General features: G+C 41.3%; 1 protein-coding gene and 1 long non-coding RNA gene across 2 annotated transcripts; both read left to right on the top strand.

Moving 5' to 3' along the window:
- Positions 1-97: 97 nt before the first annotated feature.
- apoc1 (apolipoprotein C-I) lies at positions 98-2,262 on the top strand. Its single transcript, XM_034233778.1, has 4 exons — positions 98-314; positions 1,485-1,554; positions 1,646-1,793; positions 2,012-2,262. Exons 2-4 carry the CDS (start codon positions 1,500-1,502, stop codon positions 2,070-2,072), a joined length of 264 nt encoding a protein of 87 aa, XP_034089669.1. The 5' UTR covers positions 98-314; positions 1,485-1,499; the 3' UTR covers positions 2,073-2,262.
- Positions 2,263-11,279: 9,017 nt separating this feature from the next.
- LOC117557829 lies at positions 11,280-12,822 on the top strand. The gene is made up of 4 exons (XR_004570756.1): positions 11,280-11,463; positions 11,870-11,939; positions 12,031-12,148; positions 12,564-12,822. It is a non-coding gene; the product is annotated as an uncharacterized LOC117557829 (long non-coding RNA).
- Positions 12,823-26,064: the final 13,242 nt, after the last annotated feature.

Genomic DNA, 26,064 nt, shown 5'->3' with positions numbered 1-26,064 from the left:
TAACGACCCATTGTTTGCAATTGATGATTAGATCCTGCACAAAGTGATGACTTTATCTACCTTTTCAGTATGCTGCATAGGCTACAACATAATCATGACGCAGTAGGCTATAATTAGTCATCTATCTTGTAATGCAAGTGCACGCTGCTGGTCAGCAAAGGGGGCAGTGGCACCTCAAGGTCTCCACGTGTACATGTTGACTGATGTCTGTTGTTTCTGCGTCACCCTCCAAGAGTGCAGCGGGCTTATAAAGAGGAACTCACATAGACTCTCAAACACACTCAATTTTTGCCCTCCTCTGAGAAGAACAACAGGTATGTCTGACATTTTATTTGCATCACTGGTAGAATCAAACAAAAATAGCGGCATGCTTAGGACACGGACGATAACACTTTTAAAAAACTGTCCTCAAGTTTCTATGCAAACCCTTGCTGATACCTAAGGGGATTTGTTTGTTAATATTGACGACTGAGTGTCACACGGAGTAAATATGGTGAAAGCAGTGGCGAGCCGTCAGGGCCCTCTAGGCCCTCTGTGAGGGCCTAAGATATTCTACAAAATAATATTTAAAAACATTAAAATAATTATATATATATATTTTTTTTAAAGTTATATTTTTCATTAGTTTTACCAAAATAACTTGATTTAATTGTATTTAAAATAACATTTCCAAAGAAATAAATCCTTCGAATCTGCCTATTCAGTTTATGTTGGAATGTGAAGGGTTAAATGAAAGAAACTCGTCTCTGCGAGTTACTGTGAAGAGAGGAGCTGTTGGACGTCCAGGCGGTCCAGCTATGAATTCACAGAGGGCCCGCTATAGTAACTGAACGAGAGAGTAATGTCAAATGACAGTACAATTGACCAATCATATCTTCCCGCTAAATAGGGTGGGTGTTATTATCGCGTTCTTTATGACAAGTTCCGCCTGCTGTGAAACTTTTCTTGTTTCCATAGCAACAACAACTTCCTGTCAACAGCGTTAACTCGCCTTCAAAATAAAAGCATGCCAAATTACACTTAAGACATACAACTGCAACGAAAGTAACAAACACAATGCAATATCCTTTTCAATTTCAAAGAACACAAATAGGGTTATTTACAGGTGTTGTTTTGTGTGGTAGAGGGTCGCTTTCATTGATGCGTTTTGCACCCCGGGCCGTTATTTTGATATTCCACTGAAGTATACGCTGTGACGTAATAACTCAAGGGAAGGGGTGGGGGTCAGAGGGCCTAGGTATAAAAGTCATGGCTCGCCACTGGTTGAAAGTGTAATTTTGTACCTTAAGTCTGGATAATTGTATTTGTTGTTAATCATTACATCGTAACGGCACGCAAATGGAGCTGTCCAGCCGCGGTGGTGCTGATGGGAATGCGCTGTTTTTTGAGACAATAAATTAGTCATTTTGTATCCTTGACTCATTACACTTTTAAAAAAATATATTGTTATAACCCGTAGCCTGTCTTTTTCTTCCCCCATTCTGAAATTCCCAGCCAAGATGAGACTGTACCTCGTAGTTGCCATGCTGGTGCTGGCTTTGGCCGCATTCACACGTATGTCTCGGGTTAATTTAAGAAAATAAACTCCAAGCTACGTTTCCGTTCATGCTGTGTAACTTTTTCTGTTTATGTTACAAACCTGCAGAGGCTCAGGAGGCGGAGGCGGAGGCGACCGTGGAGGAGAAATTTGCTGTGTTCACAAACCAGATGGGTGAGATGGGCAAGAATCTGGCAGACAAGGCCCAGACAACCTTTGAAGGCATCAGAAGCAGCGAATTTGTTGCCAGCTCACAGTAAGGACGCACGCACACGCTCTCTCTCTCTCTCTCTCTCTCTCTCTCTCTCTCTCTCCTCTCTCTCTCTCTCTCTCTCTCTCTCTGTCTCTCTCTCTCTCTCTCTCTCTCTCTCTCTCTCTCAACACACACACACACACACACACACACACACACACACACACACACACACACCACACACACACACGTAACGCTCGTTTTTTTGTTATCCTCCTCAGGACCTGGTTCGAGCAGCAGATGGAAAAGATTAAGCAGAAGATCGGTGAAATCAGCCAGTAAAATGGTCCCTGTCCCATCCTAAGACCCCCCCCCCACCTCTGATATCTTCACACATTGCTTTGCTGACCAGACACAATATATATGTTGCCTCTCTGTAAAGAGATGTTTTGTTTTTTTTATAATTTCAATGTAATCTTTTTGAAGAACCACTGTGAAAACTTGAAATAAAGACACTGGGGGAAAAAATAAAGCTGTGCTTTAATGTTCACATATTCTGTTTAAGCGTTAGTAATTTTCTATAGGAACAGATGAACTGAACTGTGTAATAAATGAGCAGTTGTTGTGGTCTCACACAGAGTGGCCGCCTTATGTTATACAAAACACTGCAAGTCATTTCTAATTGTTTTCAGATTTATGAGATCGTTATATAGTTATTTCTACATTTATAATAAGGAGAAACAACTCATTGAGGGGCTAGGGTTATACTCAAATGACCTGACTCAATTATTTTTAGAAACAAATCTCAGTTTTCTAATTATATAGATACACATTTGTAATCTTTAGTCATTGTAAACCTTATGGCAGACGTACAACACGAAAAAATTGTCAGATTTATTTCTGTATTTATTTGAAATATTACTTTTTACAGACAGACCATGCCGTTTGAATACAAGCTGTTTTTAAACTAAACTCTTACATTACTGAATAAACAGTCCATATTTAAATGATATAAAGGCTATCAAACAAAAATGTTAATGATTATCAAATTGGGGACAAATGTGCATAATCCTCACAAAACGACCTTTTATTTGGTCATGCCTTTAAAAATCCAATTTTCAAGCAGTACAGTTGCTTGGTATATTATAAACAGGGGTGCACATAACTGGTACGCAGGTACGCCTGCGCGGCACAAATCTGAATTGCGTAACGTCACTTTTGTCACTACGCGCCTTTGCTTAGCTCAAAACATCAAAAACAAAAACACATATTTCGTCTACAAGTGTTTCTTGTCAAGACTCAATGGAGTAAACTACTAGGCATGTCAAAAAAACAAAGACATTAAGCAGCTACGTTGCCGTTTCGCTCCCTGCAAGAAATCTTCGGACTTCCTATGACTGATTGAACTGGGTGCTGGCCGAGCCGTGCAGGACATAACCGACGGACCTGTGAAGCTTACAGGAGGCAGAGGCTTAGATCACTGGACGACAGAGTTGGTCACCGTGTGCACAGACAGGGTTAACTTCGGTATGAACAACATCATTGTGCCAAAACTCCGCCAACTGGCTGCAGTGGTAGGCTCCCCTGTGCACATTCAGTGCCCCGCGCACACACTGGAGAACTGCGCAAAATCAACTGATCCCAAACGTTCACGCTCTGTGGTCAAGCTGCTGCAGTTTTAATTACAACAAAGTGCAGTAAAACAAACAGTTGCAAACTTACTCAGGGTGTTAATGGAAGAGTTTGAAATCAGACAGAGGTGGAAGAAGTACTCAGATCTTGTACTTGAGTAAAAGTAGAAGTACCAGAGTGTTACTCTGTTACAGTAAAAGTCCTGCATTCAAAATGTTACGTTAGTAAAATTAGAAAAGTATTATCAAAATATAGTTAAAGTACCAAAAGTAAAAGTACATTGGTCCATTTCAGAATAATATATATGATATGTTTTATAATGATTGATCATTAAAGTGTTATCTGGTAGAGGTGCAGCTAGTTTGAATGACTTTGTATAGGCTACTGCAGGGTAGCTTGTGAATTTACTCCAGGTGGAACTAAAGTCTGATTTAACACTTGATTATATTTCACATCATTAATCCAGATCTGTAAAGTAACTAAAGGTATTAAATACATGTAATGGACTAAAAGTAAACCATTTACCTCTGAACTGTAGTGGAGTAGAAGTACAAAGTAGCATCAAAGTCATGTAAAGTACAAATATCTCAAAAGTGTACTTAAGTACAGTACTTGAAGAAGTGTACTTAGTAACTTCCCACATCTGAAATCAGCTATAACTTCAAGTCATGTGATAATTTCTTAGTATTTGATCCTTCAACTTGGCCTCAGGAAATGCAAGGACTTCACAGTTTTGGCAACAAGTTTGGAGAAAGCAAATCGGAGGCTTAAAAAGATACAGGGAGGTGCATCTTCATCATCTTCATCATCTAGCATGTAAGAAGTGTAAATAGAGGACAGTGAAGGAGACACTGAGGAGGACCACACTTCGTGTGGGGTGAGTACCAAATGCTGTCTCCTGGTACTCATCTGAGTAACTCACTAAAAATGTTATGTGCACCCCTGATTATAAATCTGAATTACCCATTATGACCAATACATGTGTAACACTTCTTATCTTGGGCTATGCTATCTGACTAGAAGGATTCTGGGTTCTACTAGAGTGGATAGACAGGTAAGTAATTAGACCAGAGACCAGGTGGTTTGAATAGAACAGCCGGCAATTTACTGACGAAATAGACAAATAGACAAAACATTAAACATAGACAATGAATATTTTCTGCAGTATAATCAGAGGTAAGTATTTCACCTTTCCCTTGTTTTCTGATTTCTGTGACTTAGTAAATGGTATCCATATAGGATGAACAAAATAAAATAGCCTATTTTATTTTAGACTGGTCTACTAAGTATTATTTATAGATCTTTCCTATTTTAATCTCTTCAATATCCTGAGTTAACTCTTTTTCTTTTCCCTTTTCACAGGTAAAATATATCTAATTCAATGAAAAAAACACAATTGTACCATCAATGAAATCAAATGACAAATGAAAACCTATATATTAGAGTACAATATATAGTGTCTCTTTAAATCCAGGTACAACTTAAATCCAGTTCCAACCTTATAATTTCTTCAATACTCCTACCACTCTGGCAGTGAGTTCAGCTATTGTCTCTTGATAAACCAGCAAGTCCTCTCACTGGCACGAAGATCAAAGCAGTCCATGGGTCTGGCTCGCCATCTTGTATCAGAGCGCGTGTGTGTGTTGTCCTCTCACTCGCGATCAACTTTTTTATCCAGTCCAAAAAACCTGACCAAAACACCGATGGTTAATGTTCTTTACCGTCTACTGGGTTTCCCGACCGTGTGGATGGTATTTTTATCTTTTTTAAATCAACTTTGAATCACTTTTAATATAATTTACTCCGCTCGTCTCATCTGCGTCTTGCTCCGTTTTCTCTTTTCTCCTGCTACGCTGCGCGTGTCTGGTGGTGAGCAGAGATCCCTTAAACTAAGGAACAGTACCTTGTAATTTGTCATACTACTTGTATTTATTATTATTTTTAAAGGGATTGGTCAATGTTATCATTGACCAATTGTAAACGTTTATCCTTTAATTAAATCACTTTTGAATGACTTTATGCTTACTATGTTTTAATGTGGGTTACATCCTCCCCACTTTACCTAATGCACGTCCCTGTGCATTGTTTTAGAAGTCTATATTGTCAGGACTCTTTGTGTTTCTAATTTAGGTTGTATGAGTGAATCTGTTATGACTTCAGTAAGGCTCTGAAATAAAGACTGTACTATCATAGCTAATGGATTTCCCAGCTCAGGGTAAGTCAGTCTTTTAGGGGTCTTTTTGTCTCTGATGGATCTTCTGAGGGTTTCTTTCTCCATTTCCGTTTCAGATTGATTGATATTGCTTTCATTTTCATTCTTCTCCGGAGTTGCTTGAGTTGGACACTCAGGACCTGTTTAGGTAGGTATGCTGGTTTCTGTCCAGCAGGTGGACTGTTTCCACAGGGATCAGGTAGGTTGCTTTCTGCAGGGTCTCTAGCAGATAAGTCAGAATCAGAGGTTTCCACAGGCCCGTCTTCAGGGAAAGCTTCGGCTACATCTGAAGATTTTTGCTCAATAGTAGATACCATTTCAAGAGGTTCTTGTTCAATTTCACTAAGGGGCTGTTCTGTAGTTTCGGAGATGTTATTGAAATCTACAGCCTCCACACTTAGGTATCTGTGACCATCGTGATAATATTCATCTGGGTCAGATTGGGATTCGATCTCATTCGCTCCATCAGAGCTTTCTTGTCTTGGTTGCTGTCGAGTTCTTGGCCGTATTGGGGGCCCTTGTGTGTTAGTTCCATCTTCCACTGGGGTTAAAGGAAGGAAACCACATGGCAGCAAAAGGTCACGGTGTAGGGTTCTTTGTGGACCTTTTCCATTTTCAGGCCTCACAACATATACTGGAACGTCTCCAGATTGTCTTAGGACGATGTAAACGTCTGTCTCCCATTTGTCCGCTAGCTTATGTTTACCCCTAAGGCGAATGTTTCTGACCAAGACTCTGTCACCTTCTTTTAGAGTAGATTCAACGACACGTTTATCGAATCTTGTTTTGTTGCGATCTGCTACTTTCTTTGCATTTTCAGAAGCAACTCTGTAGCTTGTTTCGAGATGGGATCTCAGGTTTTGAACATACTGAGAGTGTGAACCTGGTTGGTGATGAACAGGTAAGCCAAATGCCAGATCGACTGGCAATCTAGGCGGTCGCCCAAACATTAGCTCGTAAGGGCTAAACCCAGTCACGTCATTTTTAGTACAGTTATAGGCGTGTGTAAAGGTCTGACATGTTCTCGCCAATGGCACTTCTTTTGATTCTCAAGAGTTCCCAGCATGTTAAGTAGGGTTCTGTTGAAACGTTCAACGGGGTTGCCCCTTGGATGATATGGAGTAGTCCTGATTTTCTGGGTACCAATGAGCTCACACAGTTATTTTATTGCTCAAGACTCAAAGTCCCGACCTTGATCACTGTGAAGTCTTTCAGGGAAGCCAGAGTGCACAAAGAAGTGTTCCCATAAGCACTTAGCTACAGTTTGCACTTTCTGATTCGTGGTTGGGATGGCCACTGCGTACTTAGTAAAATGGTCTGTGATGACCAGAATATCTTTGGTGTTACTCAAGTCTGGTTCTACAGAGAGGAAATCCATACACACAAGTTCGAGTGGCCTTGTAGCAGTGATGTTCACGAGTGGTGCTGCTCTTTCAGGTAAAGACTTCCGTCGTACACAACGGTTACAAGTTTTAATTTTTTGCTCCACATCGGCTGACATTTTAGGCCAATAGAAACGCGCTCTGACCAGGTCCAGAGTACGTTCAATGCCCATGTGGCCAAGGTCGTCATGAAGGCTCTTTAGTACAGAGGGCCTCAGCTCCTCCGGCAGTACAAGTTGATAAGACGTGTGTGCACCTTCTTGTCTTCTGCGGTACAATATACCATTTATTAGTTCGAGTCGGTTCCATTCCCTCAACATCAGGCAGATTTCAGGAAGTTCTTTTCTGATAGAGGGTGGGGGTTTTTCTCCAGACTCTATTTGGTGGATTAGTTCCCTGATGCAGGTATCAGCTTTCTGCTTTTCAACCAGCTCAGCAACAGTGAGATGAGGAATGACAGGTAAGCCACCACACTGTTCCTCTGCTTCATAGCTTGCTGGTATGGCGTTTGGATTTTGTGCTGGAGATAGGACTAAGGTGGTACCAGACCATTCCTCTGCATGTTCACCATTGATGGTGTTATGGACAAGGTGCTTATCACAAATGGCCTTGACTGTGCTCTCAGCAATCAAGCATGACTCTTCATTTTCAGACAAGTGCCTTTGAGCAAATTGCCGTATCCTCTCCATCTCTTTTTCTGAGTTATGATCATCTGCCAATCCACTGTGTGGCCTTCTAGACAACCCATCTGCGTCCTGATTCTGCTTTCCTGCTCTGTATTGCAGTTGGAAGTCAAACGTTGACAGAGCGGCTAGCCATCTGTAGCTTGTGGCGTCAAGCTTGGCAGAAGTGAGGACGTAGGTCAATGGATTGCTGTCAGTAACAGCTAGGAATGGGCTTCCATACCAATAGACTTGGAGTTTTTCTGTGACTGCCCATTTAAGGGCAAGGAACTCCAATTTGTGTGCTGGGTATCTGGCTTCACAAGGTGATAAGCCACGACTCGCATATGCAATGACACGTTTCTGTCCTTGCTGTTCCTGGTACAGGACAGCAACTAGTCCTATCGTGCTTGCATCTGTGTGTAGGACATAGGGTGACTTGGGATCAGCAAAACCAAGGATTGGAGCTGTTGTTAACTTGTGAATAATAGTTTCAAATGCAGCTTGGCATTCTGTTGTCCATCTATCACCAAATACCTCTTTAGGATTGTGATATTTCTCTGTTTTCACAATGGGCTTCTGATTTTTCTGTGTAGGTGGATACCCGGCAGTGAGTGAATTGAGAGGTTTCACAATCTTTGAGTAGTCTTTTATGAACAGGCGATAATAACCGCACAATCCCAAAAAGGTTCTTAGCCACTGTGCTTTGCAATTTTCTTCAATTCCTCAAGGTACGTTTGTGTAGTGGATTGGCCAACTGTAGAAATGTACACACCTGCTAAGGCTTTGATATCAACAGCAACATCTGTCTGAGTCTTGCTTGCAAGTTTGTATGGCAAAATGTCCAACAGTGACTGTAAATCTATGCCATATGTAAACTCTACAATCATTTACAGGCTGGATCCAGCCTGGGGCAGGTCTACTGGGATTCTTCTCTCAATCGAGCCATATTGGTTTAAGAAGTCATAAAGTAAACATAGACAATGAATATGTTCTGCAGTATAATCAGAGGTAAGTATTTCACCTTTCCCTTGTTTTCTGATTTCTGTGACTTAGTAAATGGTATCCATATAGGATGAACAAAATAAAATAGCCTATTTTATTTTAGACTGGTCTACTAAGTATTATTTATAGATCTTTCCTATTTTAATCTCTTCAATATCCTGAGTTAACTCTTTTTCTTTTCCCTTTTCACAGGTAAAATATATCTAATTCAATGAAAAAAACACAATTGTACCATCAATGAAATCAAATGACAAATGAAAACCTAGAGTACAATATATAGTGTCTCTTTAAATCCAGGTACAACTTAAATCCAGTTCCAACCTTATCATTTCTTCAATACTCCTACCACTCTGGCAGTGAGTTCAGCTATTGTCTCTTGATAAACCAGCAAGTCCTCTCACTGGCGCGAAGATCAAAGCAGTCCATGGGTCTGGCTCGCCATCTTGTATCAGAGCGCGTGTGTGTGTGTTGTCCTCTCACTCGCGATCAACTTTTTTATCCAGTCCAAAAAACCTGACCAAAACACCGATGGTTAATGTTCTATACCGTCTACTGGGTTTCCCGATCGTGTGGATGGTATTTTTTATCTTTTTTAAATCAACTTTGAATCACTTTTAATATAATTTACTCCGCTCGTCTCATCTGCGTCTTGCTCCGTTTTCTCTTTTCTCCTGCTACGCTGCGCGTGCCTGGTGGTGAGCAGAGATCCCTTATAGGAACAGTACCTTGTAATTTGTCGTACTACTTTTATTTATTATTATTTTTAAAGGGATTGGTCAATGTTATCATTGACCAATTGTAAACGTGTATCCTTAAAGGCCCTGTCACACTGTCCCGAAATTGACACCCGATGGACACACGATAAAGGAAATGTTAAAATTCGGCTGTGATCGTAGCAACATCGAGCCATTCGTGAGGGCATCTAAGCCATCGTATGACCGCCGGTGGAGTTTCTCAGGCTCCGGCAGCAACTTCGTGAGCGGCAACTTCGTAAGGCACTCGTGAGGGCATCTTGTCAAATCGTGTCATCTTCGTGTTATCATCGGTGCATTCACCCTCACTCTGATCGGGGCGAATGCCCGATGGCACCGATGATAACAAGATGCCCTCACGATGGCCTTACGAAGGGCACAATTGACACACGAATTCAACACGAAAATGAACCTTCGCAAGGTCCTTCGGCAATTTTTTGGCATGCCAAAGATTTTGCCACCGCTCACGAAGTTGCTGCCGGAGCCTGAGAAACTCCACCGGCGGTCATACGAAGGCTTAAGATGCCCTCACGAATGGCCCGATGTTGCTACGATCACAGCCGAATTTGAACATTTCCTTTATCGTGTGTCCATCTGGTTGTTTTATTGCACAACAAAATCATGCAAATATATTATGTAAATAACCCAATTTGTGTTCTGTGAAACTAAAAAGGATATAATATATTATTTTGAAGGACAGTTGACAGGAAGTTGTTGTTGTTATGGAAACAACATTACGGAGAAAACGTAATATTTTCTACATATAACGACGGATAAAGTAAAGAACAAAGTCTGAAGATATCAGTACAGTATCATAGTAATGTAACATAATTGTTTTTGGTACTTTCATTGTAGTTGTATGTCTTAAATGTAATGTAAATGTTGCCTTCGTGTGTGGTTCGGGGCCATCTTCGTGCGAAATTCACAATTCCATATTCGTGTGTCCATCGGGTGTCAATTTCGGGACAGTGTGACAGGGCCTTTGGTCAATGTTATCATTGACCAATTGTAAACGTTTATCCTTTAATTAAATCACTTTTGAATGACTTTATGCTTACTATGTTTTAATGTGGGTTACACATGCAACCCTTTTTTTGACACTGAGGGCATGCATGGCCAACACTAAAGGTCCAAAGGAGCTTCCAAATAGCTCAGATTGTTATGAATCGAGGAAAAAGGTAGGACCTAAATGCAGAATACAAAAAAGGTAAAAAGGTCTAGGAACAAAAAGCGAGCTTTATTTAAAAAAAAAAAAAGCTGATGAACAAATCATGGCATGAAACAAACAGGTAGCACATGGTAGCAACAAAGCAAAAACTGACCGTGACCAACATGGAGGGAGACAGGAAAGAAAATGAACCGACAAGGAACACAGAGGAAGACAAGACTAAATACAAAGAGGAGTAATCACAGGACAAGACACAGCTGGGCAGGTGAGGCAGAAACACTAGGGGGGCAACAGGTGAACACAATCAGACAATCAGACACATGAGGGAAAACACAGGAAGGAAGACAAGACACAGGGAGAACAGAATTTCAACATAAAATCATGACAAGACAGACAACTAAGATGGGACAGAAAACTAGGATTGTGACACAGATCTGTTGGAGGTAATGCTATCGGGCTGAACTATGTTCCCTTGCATCACATCTCATCTTTGACACACTTTGTGGCAGGGGGAGACTGATCACATCATCATATACATATCAAATTAACCCATATTTCTCCTGGTCTTTGTCCACACCATACCTCCACATAGAGATCGCTACAGTCTCTAATTAACGACCCATTGTTTGCAATTGATGATTAGATCCTGCACAAAGTGATGACTTTATCTACCTTTGTGCTGCATAAAACATAATCATGACGCAGTAGGCTATAATCAGTCATCTATCTTTTAATGCAAGTGCACGCTGCTGGGCAGCAAAGGGGGCAGTGGCACCTCAAGGTCTCCACGTGTACATGTTGTACATGACTGATGTCTGTTGTTTCTGCGTCACCCTCCAAGAGTGCAGCGGGCTTATAAAGAGGAACTCACATAGACTCTCAAACACACAATCTTTTCCCTCCTCTGAGAAGAACAACAGGTATGTCTGACATTTAATTTGCATCACTGGTAGAATAAAAAAAGAATAGCGGCATGCTTCTAAACTACAGGACACGGACGATAACACTTTAAAAAAACTGTCCTCAAGTTTCTATGCAAACCCTTGCTGATAGGGGATTTGTTTGTTAATATTGACGACTGAGTGTCACACGGAGTAAATATGGTTGAAAGTGTAATTTTGTACCTTAAGTCTGGATAATTGTATTTGTTGTTAACCATTACATCGTAACGGCACGTAAATGGAGCTGTCCAGCCGCGGTGGTGCTGATAGGAATGCGCTGCTTTTTGAGACAACAAATTAGTCATTTTGTATCCTTGACTCATTACACTTTAAAAAAAAAAATATTGTTATAACCCATAGCCTGTCTTTTTCTTCCCCCATTCAGAAATTCCCAGCCAAAATGAGACTGTACCTCGTAGTTGCCATGCTGGTGCTGGCTTTGGCCGCATTCACACGTATGTCTCGGGTTAATTTAAGAAAATAAACTCCAAGCTACGTTTCCGTTCATGCTGTGTAACTTTGTCTGTTTCTGTTCCAAACCTGCAGAGGCTCAGGATGCGCAGGCGGACGTCTCTGGGATCACAGAGATGGGCCAGAGCCTGGCAGACAAGGCCACGGCAACCTTTGAAGACATCAGGACCAGCGACATCATATCCAACTCACAGTAAGCACGCACGCATGCATGCACGCACGCGCTCTCTCTCACACACACACTACACACTGCACACACACACACACACACACACACACACACACACACACACACACACACACACACACACACACACACACACACACACACACACACACACACACACACACACAAGGAGGCGGAGGCGACCGTGGAGGAGAAATTCGCTGTGTTCACAAACCAGATGGGTGAGATGGGCAAGAAACTGGCAGACAAAGCCCAGACAACCTTTGAAGGTATCAGAAGCAGCAAATTTGTTGCCAGCTCCCAGTAAGGACGCACGCACACGCTCTCTCTCTCACACACGCGATCTCACACACACACACACACACACACACACACACAAACACACACATGTAATGCTCGTTTTTGTTGTTATCCTCCTCAGGGCCTGGTTGGAGCAGCAGTTGGAAAAGGTGAAGCAGAAGATCGGTTAAATCACCCAGTAAAATGGTCCCTGTCTCCATCCTAAGACCCCCCCCCCCCCCCCCCACCTCTGACCTCTTCACACATTGCTCTGCTGACCAGACACAATATCTATGTTGCCTCTCTGTAAAGAGATGGTTGTTTTTTTTATCATTTCAATGTAATCTTTTTGAAGAACCACTGTGAAAACTTGCAATAAAGACACTGGGGGAAAAAATAAAGCTGTGCTTTAATGTTCACATATTCTGTTTAAGCGTTAGTAATTTTCTATAGGAACAGATGAACTGAACTGTGTAATAAATGAGCAGTTGTTGTGGTCTCACACAGAGTGGCCGCCTTATGTTATACAAAACACTGCAAGTCATTTCTAATTGTTTTCAGATTTATGAGATCGTTATATAGTTATTTCTACATTTATAATAAGGAGAAACAACTCATTGAGGGGCTAGGGTTATACTCAAATGACCTGACTCAATTATTTTTAGAAAAAAATCTCAGTTTTCTAATTATATAGATACACATTTGTAATCTTTAGTCATTGTAAACCTTATGGCAGACGTACAACACGAAAAAATTGTCAGATTTATTTCTGTATTTATTTGAAATATTACTTGAATACAAGCTGTTTTTAAACTAAACTCTTACATTACTGAATAAACAGTCCATATTTAAATGATATAAAGGCTATCAAACAAAAATGTTAATGATTATCAAATTGGGGACAAATGTGCATAATCCTCACAAAACGACCTTTTATTTGGTCATGCCTTTACAAATCCAATATTCAAGCAGTACAGTTGCTTGGTATATTATAAACAGGGGTGCACATAACTGGTACGCAGGTACGCCTGCGCGGCACAAATCTGAATTGCGTAACGTCACTTTTGTCACTACGCGCCTTTGCGTAGCTCAAAACATCAAAAACAAAAACACATATTTCGTCTACAAGTGTTTCTTGTCAAGACTCAATGGAGTAAACTACTAGGCATGTCAAAAAAACAAAGACATTAAGCAGCTACGTTGCCGTTTCGCTCCCTGCAAGAAATCTTCGGACTTCCTATGACTGATTGAACTGGGTGCTGGCCGAGCCGTGCAGGACATAACCGACGGACCTGTGAAGCTTACAGGAGGCAGAGGCTTAGATCACTGGACGACAGAGTTGGTCACCGTGTGCACAGACAGGGTTAACTTCGGTATGAACAACATCATTTTGCCAAAACTCCGCCAACTGGCTGCAGTAGGCTCCCCTGTTCACATTCAGTGCCCCGCGCACACACTGGAGAACTGCGCAAAATCAACTGATCTCAAACGTTTACGCTCTGTGGTCAAGCTGCTGCAGTTTTAATTACAACAAAGTGCAGTAAAACACACAGTTGCAAACTTACTCAGGGTGTTAATGGAAGAGTTTGAAATCAGACAGAGGTGGAAGAAGTACTCAGATCTTGTACTTGAGTAAAAGTAGAAGTACCAGAGTGTTACTCTGTTACAGTAAAAGTCCTGCATTCAAAATGTTAGGTTAGTAAAATTAGAAAAGTATTATCAAAATATAGTTAAAGTACCAAAAGTAAAAGTACATTGGTCCATTTCAGAATAATATATATGTTGTGTTTTATAATGATTGATCATTAAAGTGTTATCTGGTAGAGGTGCAGCTAGTTTTAATGACTTTGTATAGGCTACTGCAGGGTAGCTTGTGAATTTACTCCAGGTGGAACTAAAGTCTGATTTAACACTTGATTATATTTCACATCATTAATCCAGATCTGTAAAGTAACTAAAGGTATTAAATACATGTAATGGACTAAAAGTAAACCATTTACCTCTGAACTGTAGTGGAGTAGAAGTACAAAGTAGCATCAAAGTCATGTAAAGTACAAATATCTCAAAAGTGTACTTAAGTACAGTACTTGAAGAAGTGTACTTAGTAACTTCCCACATCTGAAATCAGCTATAACTTCAAGTCATGTGATCATTTCTTAGTATTTGATCCTTCAACTTGGCCTCAGGAAATGCAAGGACTTCACAGTTTTGGCAACAAGTTTGGAGAAAGCAAATCGGAGGCTTAAAAAGATACAGGGAGGTGCATCTTCATCATCTTCATCATCTAGCATGTAAGAAGTGTAAATAGAGGACAGTGAAGGAGACACTGAGGAGGACCACACTTCGTGTGGGGTGAGTACCAAATGCTGTCTCCTGGTACTCATCTGAGTAACTCACTAAAAATGTTATGTGCACCCCTGATTATAAATCTTAATTACCCATTATGACCAATACATGTGTAACACTTCTTATCTTGGGCTATGCTATCTGACTAGAAGGATTCTGGGTTCTACTAGAGTGGATAGACAGGTAAGTAATTAGACCAGAGACCAGGTGGTTTGAATAGAACAGCCGGCAATTTACTGACGAAATAGACAAATAGACAAAACATTGAACATAGACAATGAATATTTTCTGCAGTATAATCAGAGGTAAGTATTTCACCTTTCCCTTGTTTTCTGATTTCTGTGACTTAGTAAATGGTATCCATATAGGTTGAACAAAATAAAATAGCCTATTTTATTTTAGACTGGTCTACTAAGTATTATTTATAGATCTTTCCTATTTTAATCTCTTCAATATCCTGAGTTAACTCTTTTTCTTTTCCCTTTTCACAGGTAAAATATATCTAATTCAATGAAAAAAACACAATTGTACCATCAATGAAATGAAATGACAAATGAAAACCTATATATTAGAATACAATATATAGTGTCTCTTTAAATCCAGGTACAACTTAAATCCAGTTCCAACCTTATAATTTCTTCAATACTCCTACCACTCTGGCAGTGAGTTCAGCTATTGTCTCTTGATAAACCAGCAAGTCCTCTCACTGGCACGAAGATCAAAGCAGTCCATGGGTCTGGCTCGCCATCTTGTATCAGAGCACGTGTGTGTGTTGTCCTCTCACTCGCGATCAACTTTTTTATCCAGTCCAAAAAACCTGACCAAAACACCGATGGTTAATGTTCTTTACCGTCTACTGGGTTTCCCGACCGTGTGGATGGTATTTTTATCTTTTTTAAATCAACTTTGAATCACTTTTAATATAATTTACTCCGCTCGTCTCATCTGCGTCTTGCTCCGTTTTCTCTTTTCTCCTGCTACGCTGCGCGTGTCTGGTGGTGAGCAGAGATCCCTTAAACTAAGGAACAGTACCTTGTAATTTGTCATACTACTTGTATTTATTATTATTTTTAAAGGGATTGATCAATGTTATCATTGACCAATTGTAAACGTTTATCCTTTAATTAAATCACTTTTGAATGACTTTATGCTTACTATGTTTTAATGTGGGTTACATCCTCCCCACTTTACCTAATGCACGTCCCTGTGCATTGTTTTAGAAGTCTATATTGTCAGGACTCTTTGTGTTTCTAATTTAGGTTGTATGAGTGAATCTGTTATGACTTCAGTAAGGCTCTGAAATAAAGACTGTACTATCATAGCTAATGGATTTCCCAGCTCAGGGTAAGTCAGTCTTTTAGGGGTCTTTTTGTCTCTGATGGATCTTCTGAGGGTTTCTTTCTCCATTTCCGTTTCAGATTGATTGATATTGCTTTCATTTTCATTCTTCTCCGGAGTTGCTTGAGTTGGACACTCAGGACCTGTTTAGGTAGGTATGCTGGTTTCTGTCCAGCAGGTGGACTGTTTCCACAGGGATCAGGTAGGTTGCTTTCTGCAGGGTCTCTAGCAGATAAGTCAGAATCAGAGGTTTCCACAGGCCCGTCTTCAGGGAAAGCTTCGGCTACATCTGAAGATTTTTGCTCAATAGTAGATACCATTTCAAGAGGTTCTTGTTCAATTTCACTAAGGGGCTGTTCTGTAGTTTCGGAGATGTTATTGAAATCTACAGCCTCCACACTTAGGTATCTGTGACCATCGTGATAATATTCATCTGGGTCAGATTGGGATTCGATCTCATTCGCTCCATCAGAGCTTTCTTGTCTTGGTTGCTGTCGAGTTCTTGGCCGTATTGGGGGCCCTTGTGTGTTAGTTCCATCTTCCACTGGGGTTAAAGGAAGGAAACCACATGGCAGCAAAAGGTCACGGTGTAGGGTTCTTTGTGGACCTTTTCCATTTTCAGGCCTCACAACATATACTGGAACGTCTCCAGATTGTCTTAGGACGATGTAAACGTCTGTCTTCCATTTGTCCGCTAGCTTATGCTTACCCCTAAGGCGAATGTTTCTGACCAAGACTCTGTCACCTTCTTTTAGAGTAGATTCAACGACACGTTTATCGAATCTTGTTTTGTTGCGATCTGCTACTTTCTTTGCATTTTCAGAAGCAACTCTGTAGCTTGTTTCGAGATGGGATCTCAGGTTTTGAACATACTGAGAGTGTGAACCTGGTTGGTGATGAACAGGTAAGCCAAATGCCAGATCGACTGGCAATCTAGGCGGTCGCCCAAACATTAGCTCGTAAGGGCTAAACCCAGTCACGTCATTTTTAGTACAGTTATAGGCGTGTGTAAAGGTCTGACATGTTCTCGCCAATGGCACTTCTTTTGATTCTCAAGAGTTCCCAGCATGTTAAGTAGGGTTCTGTTGAAACGTTCAACGGGGTTGCCCCTTGGATGATATGGAGTAGTCCTGATTTTCTGGGTACCAATGAGCTCACACAGTTATTTTATTGCTCAAGACTCAAAGTCCCGACCTTGATCACTGTGAAGTCTTTCAGGGAAGCCAGAGTGCACAAAGAAGTGTTCCCATAAGCACTTAGCTACAGTTTGCACTTTCTGATTTGTGGTTGGGATGGCCACTGCGTACTTAGTAAAATGGTCTGTGATGACCAGAATATCTTTGGTGTTACTCAAGTCTGGTTCTACAGAGAGGAAATCCATACACACAAGTTCGAGTGGCCTTGTAGCAGTGATGTTCACGAGTGGTGCTGCTCTTTCAGGTAAAGACTTCCGTCGTACACAACGGTTACAAGTTTTAATTTTTTGCTCCACATCGGCTGACATTTTAGGCCAATAGAAACGCGCTCTGACCAGGTCCAGAGTACGTTAAATGCCCATGTGGCCAAGGTCGTCATGAAGGCTCTTTAGTACAGAGGGCCTCAGCTCCTCCGGCAGTACAAGTTGATAAGACGTGTGTGCACCTTCTTGTCTTCTGCGGTACAATATACCATTTATTAGTTCGAGTCGGTTCCATTCCCTCAACATCAGGCAGATTTCAGGAAGTTCTTTTCTGATAGAGGGTGGGGGTTTTTCTCCAGACTCTATTTGGTGGATTACTTCCCTGATGCAGGTATCAGCTTTCTGCTTTTCAACCAGCTCAGCAACGGTGAGATGAGGAATGACAGGTAAGCCACCACACTGTTCCTCTGCTTCATAGCTTGCTGGTATGGCGTTTGGATTTTGTGCTGGAGATAGGACTAAGGTGGTACCAGACCATTCCTCTGCATGTTCACCATTGATGGTGTTATGGACAAGGTGCTTATCACAAATGGCCTTGACTGTGCTCTCAGCAATCAAGCATGACTCTTCATTTTCAGACAAGTGCCTTTGAGCAAATTGCCGTATCCTCTCCATCTCTTTTTCTGAGATATGATCATCTGCCAATCCACTGTGTGGCCTTCTAGAGAACCCATCTGCGTCCTGATTCTGCTTTCCTGCTCTGTATTGCAGTTGGAAGTCAAACGTTGACAGAGCGGCTAGCCATCTGTAGCTTGTGGCGTCAAGCTTGGCAGAAGTGAGGACGTAGGTCAATGGATTGCTGTCAGTAACAGCTAGGAATGGGCTTCCATACCAATAGACTTGGAGTTTTTCTGTGACTGCCCATTTAAGGGCAAGGAACTCCAATTTGTGTGCTGGGTATCTGGCTTCACAAGGTGATAAGCCACGACTCGCATGCAATGACACGTTTCTGTCCTTGCTGTTCCTGGTACAGGACAGCAACTAGTCCTATCGTGCTTGCATCTGTGTGTAGGACGTAGGGTGACTTGGGATCAGCAAAACCAAGGATTGGAGCTGTTGTTAACTTGTGAATAATAGTTTCAAATGCAGCTTGGCATTCTGTTGTCCATCTATCACCAAATACCTCTTTAGGATTGTGATATTTCTCTGTTTTCACAATGGGCTTCTGATTTTTCTGTGTAGGTGGATACCCGGCAGTGAGTGAATTGAGAGGTTTCACAATCTTTGAGTAGTCTTTTATGAACAGGCGATAATAACCGCACAATCCCAAAAAGGTTCTTAGCCACTGTGCTTTGCAATTTTCTTCAATTCCTCAAGGTACGTTTGTGTAGTGGATTGGCCAACTGTAGAAATGTACACACCTGCTAAGGCTTTGATATCAACAGCAACATCTGTCTGAGTCTTGCGTGCAAGTTTGTATGGCAAAATGTCCAACAGTGACTGTAAAGCTGTGCCATATGTAAACTCTACAATCATTTACAGGCTGGATCCAGCCTGGGGCAGGTCTACTGGGATTCTTCTCTCAATCGAGCCATATTGGTTTAAGAAGTCATAAAGTAAACATAGACAATGAATATGTTCTGCAGTATAATCAGAGGTAAGTATTTCACCTTTCCCTTGTTTTCTGATTTCTGTGACTTAGTAAATGGTATCCATATAGGATGAACAAAATAAAATAGCCTATTTTATTTTAGACTGGTCTACTAAGTATTATTTATAGATCTTTCCTATTTTAATCTCTTCAATATCCTGAGTTAACTCTTTTTCTTTTCCCTTTCCACAGGTAAAATATATCTAATTCAATGAAAAAAACACAATTGTACCATCAATGAAATCAAATGACAAATGAAAACCTATATATTAGAGTACAATATATAGTGTCTCTTTAAATCCAGGTACAACTTAAATCCAGTTCCAACCTTATAATTTCTTCAATACTCCTACCACTCTGGCAGTGAGTTCAGCTATTGTCTCTTGATAAACCAGCAAGTCCTCTCACTGGCGCGAAGATCAAAGCAGTCCATGGGTCTGGCTCGCCATCTTGTATCAGAGCGCGTGTGTGTGTTGTCCTCTCACTCGCGATCAACTTTTTTATCCAGTCCAAAAAACCTGACCAAAACACTGATGGTTAATGTTCTATACCGTCTACTGGGTTTCCCGACCGTGTGGATGGTATTTTATCTTTTTTAAATCAACTTTGAATCACTTTTAATATAATTTACTCCGCTCGTCTCATCTGCGTCTTGCTCCGTTTTCTCTTTTCTCCTGCTACGCTGCGCGTGTCTGGTGGTGAGCAGAGATCCCTTAAACTAAGGAACAGTACCTTGTAATTTGTCATACTACTTGTATTTATTATTATTTTTAAAGGGATCGGTCAATGTTATCATTGACCAATTGTAAACGTTTATCCTTTAATTAAATCACTTTTGAATGACTTTATGCTTACTATGTTTTAATGTGGGTTACATCCTCCCCACTTTACCTAATGCACGTCCCTGTGCATTGTTTTAGAAGTCTATATTGTCAGGACTCTTTGTGTTTCTAATTTAGGTTGTATGAGTGAATCTGTTATGACTTCAGTAAGGCTCTGAAATAAAGACTGTACTATCATAGCTAATGGATTTCCCAGCTCAGGGTAAGTCAGTCTTTTAGGGGTCTTTTTGTCTCTGATGGATCTTCTGAGGGTTTCTTTCTCCATTTCCGTTTCAGATTGATTGATATTGCTTTCATTTTCATTATTCTCCGGAGTTGCTTGAGTTGGACACTCAGGACCTGTTTAGGTAGGTATGCTGGTTTCTGTCCAGCAGGTGGACTGTTTCCACAGGGATCAGGTAGGTTGCTTTCTGCAGGGTCTCTAGCAGATAAGTCACAATCAGAGGTTTCCACAGGCCCGTCTTCAGGGAAAGCTTCGGCTACATATGAAGATTTTTGCTCAATAGTAGATACCATTTCAAGAGGTTCTTGTTCAATTTCACTAAGGGGCTGTTCTGTAGTTTCGGAGATGTTATTGAAATCTACAGCCTCCACACTTAGGTATCTGTGACCATCGTGATAATATTCATCTGGGTCAGATTGGGATTCGATCTCATTCACTCCATCAGAGCTTTCTTGTCTTGGTTGCTGTCGAGTTCTTGGCCGTATTGGGGGCCCTTGTGTGTTAGTTCCATCTTCCACTGGGGTTAAAGGAAGGAAACCACATGGCAGCAAAAGGTCACGGTGTAGGGTTCTTTGTGGACCTTTTCCATTTTCAGGCCTCACAACATATACTGGAACGTCTCCAGATTGTCTTAGGACGATGTAAACGTCTGTCTTCCATTTGTCCGCTAGCTTATGCTTACCCCTAAGGCGAATGTTTCTGACCAAGACTCTGTCACCTTCTTTTAGAGTAGATTCAACGACACGTTTATCGAATCTTGTTTTGTTGCGATCTGCTACTTTCTTTGCATTTTCAGAAGCAACTCTGTAGCTTGTTTCGAGATGGGATCTCAGGTTTTGAACATACTGAGAGTGTGAACCTGGTTGGTGATGAACAGGTAAGCCAAATGCCAGATCGACTGGCAATCTAGGCGGTCGCCCAAACATTAGCTCGTAAGGGCTAAACCCAGTCACGTCATTTTTAGTACAGTTATAGGCGTGTGTAAAGGTCTGACATGTTCTCGCCAATGGCACTTCTTTTGATTCTCAAGAGTTCCCAGCATGTTAAGTAGGGTTCTGTTGAAACGTTCAACGGGGTTGCCCCTTGGATGATATGGAGTAGTCCTGATTTTCTGGGTACCAATGAGCTCACACAGTTCTTTTATTGTTCGAGACTCAAAGTCCCGACCTTGATCATTGTGAAGTCTTTCAGGGAAGCCAGAGTGCACAAAGAAGTGTTCCCATAAGCACTTAGCTACAGTTTGCGCTTTCTGATTCGTGGTTGGGATGGCCACTGCGTACTTAGTAAAATGGTCTGTGATGACCAGAATATCTTTGGTGTTACTCAAGTCTGGTTCTACAGAGAGGAAATCCATACACACAAGTTTGAGTGGCCTTGTAGCAGTGATGTTCACGAGTGGTGCTGCTCTTTCAGGTAAAGACTTCCGTCGTACACAACGGTTACAAGTTTTAATTTTTTGCTCCACATCGGCTGACATTTTAGGCCAATAGAAACGCACTCTGACCAGGTACAGAGTACGTTCAATGCCCATGTGGCCAAGGTCGTCATGAAGGCTCTTTAGTACAGAGGGCCTCAGCTCCTCCGGCAGTACAAGTTGATAAGACGTGTGTGCACCTTCTTGTCTTCTGCGGTATAATATACCATTTATTAGTTCGAGTCGGTTCCATTCCCTCAACATCAGGCAGATTTCAGGAAGTTATTTTCTGATAGAGGGTGGGGGTTTTTCTCCAGACTCTATTTGGTGGATTACTTCCCTGATGCAGGTATCTGCTTTCTGCTTTTCAACCAGCTCAGCAACGGTGAGATGAGGAATGACAGGTAAGCCACCACACTGTTCCTCTGCTTCATAGCTTGCTGGTATGGCGTTTGGATTTTGTGCTGGAGATAGGACTAAGGTGGTACCAGACCATTCCTCTGCATGTTCACCATTGATGGTGTTATGGACAAGGTGCTTATCACAAATGGCCTTGACTGTGCTCTCAGCAATCAAGCATGACTCTTCATTTTCAGACAAGTGCCTTTGAGCAAATTGCCGTATCCTCTCCATCTCTTTTTCTGAGATATGATCATCTGCCAATCCACTGTGTGGCCTTCTAGACAACCCATCTGTGTCCTGATTCTGCTTTCCTGCTCTGTATTGCAGTTGGAAGTCAAACGTTGACAGAGCGGCTAGCCATCTGTAGCTTGTGGCGTCAAGCTTGGCAGAAGTGAGGACGTAGGTCAATGGATTGCTGTCAGTAACAGCTAGGAATGGGCTTCCATACCAATAGACTTGGAGTTTTTCTGTGACTGCCCATTTAAGGGCAAGGAACTCCAATTTGTGTGCTGGGTATCTGGCTTCACAAGGTGATAAGCCACGACTCGCATATGCAATGACACGTTTCTGTCCTTGCTGTTCCTGGTACAGGACAGCAACTAGTCCTATCGTGCTTGCATCTGTGTGTAGGACGTAGGGTGACTTGGGATCAGCAAAACCAAGGATTGGAGCTGTTGTTAACTTGTGAATAATAGTTTCAAATGCAGCTTGGCATTCTGTTGTCCATCTATCACCAAATACCTCTTTAGGATTGTGATATTTCTCTGTTTTCACAATGGGCTTCTGATTTTTCTGTGTAGGTGGATACCCGGCAGTGAGTGAATTGAGAGGTTTCACAATCTTTGAGTAGTCTTTTATGAACCGGCGATAATAACCGCACAATCCCAAAAAGGTTCTTAGCCACTGTGCTTTGCAATTTTCTTCAATTCCTCAAGGTACGTTTGTGTAGTGGATTGGCCAACTGTAGAAATGTACACACCTGCTAAGGCTTTGATATCAACAGCAACATCTGTCTGAGTCTTGCTTGCAAGTTTGTATGGCAAAATGTCCAACAGTGACTGTAAAGCTGTGCCATATGTAAACTCTACAATCATTTACAGGCTGGATCCAGCCTGGGGCAGGTCTACTGGGATTCTTCTCTCAATCGAGCCATATTGGTTTAAGAAGTCATAAAGTAAACATAGACAATGAATATGTTCTGCAGTATAATCAGAGGTAAGTATTTCACCTTTCCCTTGTTTTCTGATTTCTGTGACTTAGTAAATGGTATCCATATAGGATGAACAAAATAAAATAGCCTATTTTATTTTAGACTGGTCTACTAAGTATTATTTATAGATCTTTCCTATTTTAATCTCTTCAATATCCTGAGTTAACTCTTTTTCTTTTCCCTTTTCACAGGTAAAATATATCTAATTCAATGAAAAAAACACAATTGTACCATCAATGAAATCAAATGACAAATGAAAACCTATATATTAGAGTACAATATATAGTGTCTCTTTAAATCCAGGTACAACTTAAATCCAGTTCCAACCTTATAATTTCTTCAATACTCCTACCACTCTGGCAGTGAGTTCAGCTATTGTCTCTTGATAAACCAGCAAGTCCTCTCACTGGCGCGAAGATCAAAGCAGTCCATGGGTCTGGCTCGCCATCTTGTATCAGAGCGCGTGTGTGTGTGTTGTCCTCTCACTCGCGATCAACTTTTTTATCCAGTCCAAAAAACCTGACCAAAACACCGATGGTTAATGTTCTTTACCGTCTACTGGGTTTCCCGACCGAGTGGATGGTATTTTTATCTTTTTTAAATCAACTTTGAATCACTTTTAATATAATTTACTCCGCTCGTCTCATCTGCGTCTTGCTCCGTTTTCTCTTTTCTCCTGCTACGCTGCGCGTGCCTGGTGGTGAGCAGAGATCCCTTATAGGAACAGTACCTTGTAATTTGTCGTACTACTTTTATTTATTATTATTTTTAAAGGGATTGGTCAATGTTATCATTGACCAATTGTAAACGTGTATCCTTAAAGGCCCTGTCACACTGTCCCGAAATTGACACCCGATGGACACACGATAAAGGAAATGTTAAAATTCGGCTGTGATCGTAGCAACATCGGGCCATTCGTGAGGGCATCTAAGCCATCGTATGACCGCCGGTGGAGTTTCTCAGGCTCCGGCAGCAACTTCGTGAGCGGCAACTTCGTAAGGCACTCGTGAGGGCATCTTGTCAAATCGTGTCATCTTCGTGTTATCATCGGTGCATTCACCCTCACTCTGATCGGGGCGAATGCCCGATGGCACCGATGATAACAAGATGCCCTCACGATGGCCTTACGAAGGGAACAATTGACACACGAATTCAACACGAAAATGAACCTTCGCAAGGTCCTTCGGCAATTTTTTGGCATGCCAAAGATTTTGCCACCGCTCACGAAGTTGCTGCCGGAGCCTGAGAAACTCCACCGGCGGTCATACGATGGCTTAAGATGCCCTCACGAATGGCCCGATGTTGCTACGATCACAGCCGAATTTGAACATTTCCTTTATCGTGTGTCCATCGGGTTGTTTTATTGCACAACAAAATCATGTAAATATATTATGTAAATAACCCAATTTGTGTTCTGTGAAACTAAAAAGGATATAATATATTATTTTGAAGGACAGTTGACAGGAAGTTGTTGTTGTTATGGAAACAACATTACGGAGAAAACGTAATATTTTCTACATATAACGACGGATAAAGTAAAGAACAAAGTCTGAAGATATCAGTACAGTATCATAGTACTGTAACATAATTGTTTTTGGTACTTTCATTGTAGTTGTATGTCTTAAATGTAATGTAAATGTTGCCTTCGTGTGTGGTTCGGGGCCATCTTCGTGCGAAATTCACAATTCCATATTCGTGTGTCCATCGGGTGTCAATTTCGGGACAGTGTGACAGGGCCTTTGGTCAATGTTATCATTGACCAATTGTAAACGTTTATCCTTTAATTAAATCACTTTTGAATGACTTTATGCTTACTATGTTTTAATGTGGGTTTCACATGCAACCCTTTTTTTGACACTGAGGGCATGCATGGCCAACACTAAAGGTCCAAAGGAGCTTCCAAATAGCTCAGATTGTTATGAATCGAGGAAAAAGGTAGGACCCAAATGCAGAATACAAAAAAGGTAAAAAGGTCTAGGAACAAAAAGCGAGCTTTATTTAAAAAAAAAAAGCTGATGAACAAATCATGGCATGAAACAAACAGGTAGCACATGGTAGCAACAAAGCAAAAACTGACCGTGACCAACATGGAGGGAGACAGGAAAGAAAATGAACCGACAAGGAACACAGGGGAAGACAAGACTAAATACAAAGAGGGGTAATCACAGGACAAGACACAGCTGGGCAGGTGAGGCAGAAACACTAGGGGGGCAACAGGTGAACACAATCAGACAATCAGACACATGAGGGAAAACACAGGAAGGAAGACAAGACACAGGGAGAACAGAATTTCAACATAAAATCATAACAAGACAGACAACTAAGATGGGACAGAAAACTAGGATTGTGACACAGATCTGTTGGAGGTAATGCTATCGGGCTGAACTATGTTCCCTTGCATCACATCTCATCTTTGACACACTTTGTGGCAGGGGGAGACTGATCACATCATCATATACATATCAAATTAACCCATATTTCTCCTGGTCTTTGTCCACACCATACCTCCACATAGAGATCGCTACAGTCTCTAATTAACGACCCATTGTTTGCAATTGATGATTAGATCCTGCACAAAGTGATGACTTTATCTACCTTTGTGCTGCATAAAACATAATCATGACGCAGTAGGCTATAATCAGTCATCTATCTTTTAATGCAAGTGCACGCTGCTGGGCAGCAAAGGGGGCAGTGGCACCTCAAGGTCTCCACGTGTACATATTGTACATGACTGATGTCTGTTGTTTCTGCGTCACCCTCCAAGAGTGCAGCGGGCTTATAAAGAGGAACTCACATAGACTCTCAAACACACAATCTT

This window comes from Gymnodraco acuticeps, unplaced genomic scaffold, assembly GCF_902827175.1.
Source record: "Gymnodraco acuticeps unplaced genomic scaffold, fGymAcu1.1, whole genome shotgun sequence".
Classification (NCBI taxonomy): domain Eukaryota; kingdom Metazoa; phylum Chordata; class Actinopteri; order Perciformes; family Bathydraconidae; genus Gymnodraco; species Gymnodraco acuticeps.
This window is presented reverse-complemented; position numbering and strand designations above follow the sequence as displayed.

Excerpts from the sequence above, each read along its gene's own strand:
- apoc1 (XM_034233778.1), top strand. The coding sequence starts at position 1,500 with ATGAGACTGTACCTCGTAGTTGCCATGCTGGTGCTGGCTTTGGCCGCA. Across the intron at positions 1,555-1,645 it reads GGCTTTGGCCGCATTCACAC|AGGCTCAGGAGGCGGAGGCG; the intron begins GTATGTCTCGGG and ends ACAAACCTGCAG. Across the intron at positions 1,794-2,011 it reads GAATTTGTTGCCAGCTCACA|GACCTGGTTCGAGCAGCAGA; the intron begins GTAAGGACGCAC and ends TATCCTCCTCAG.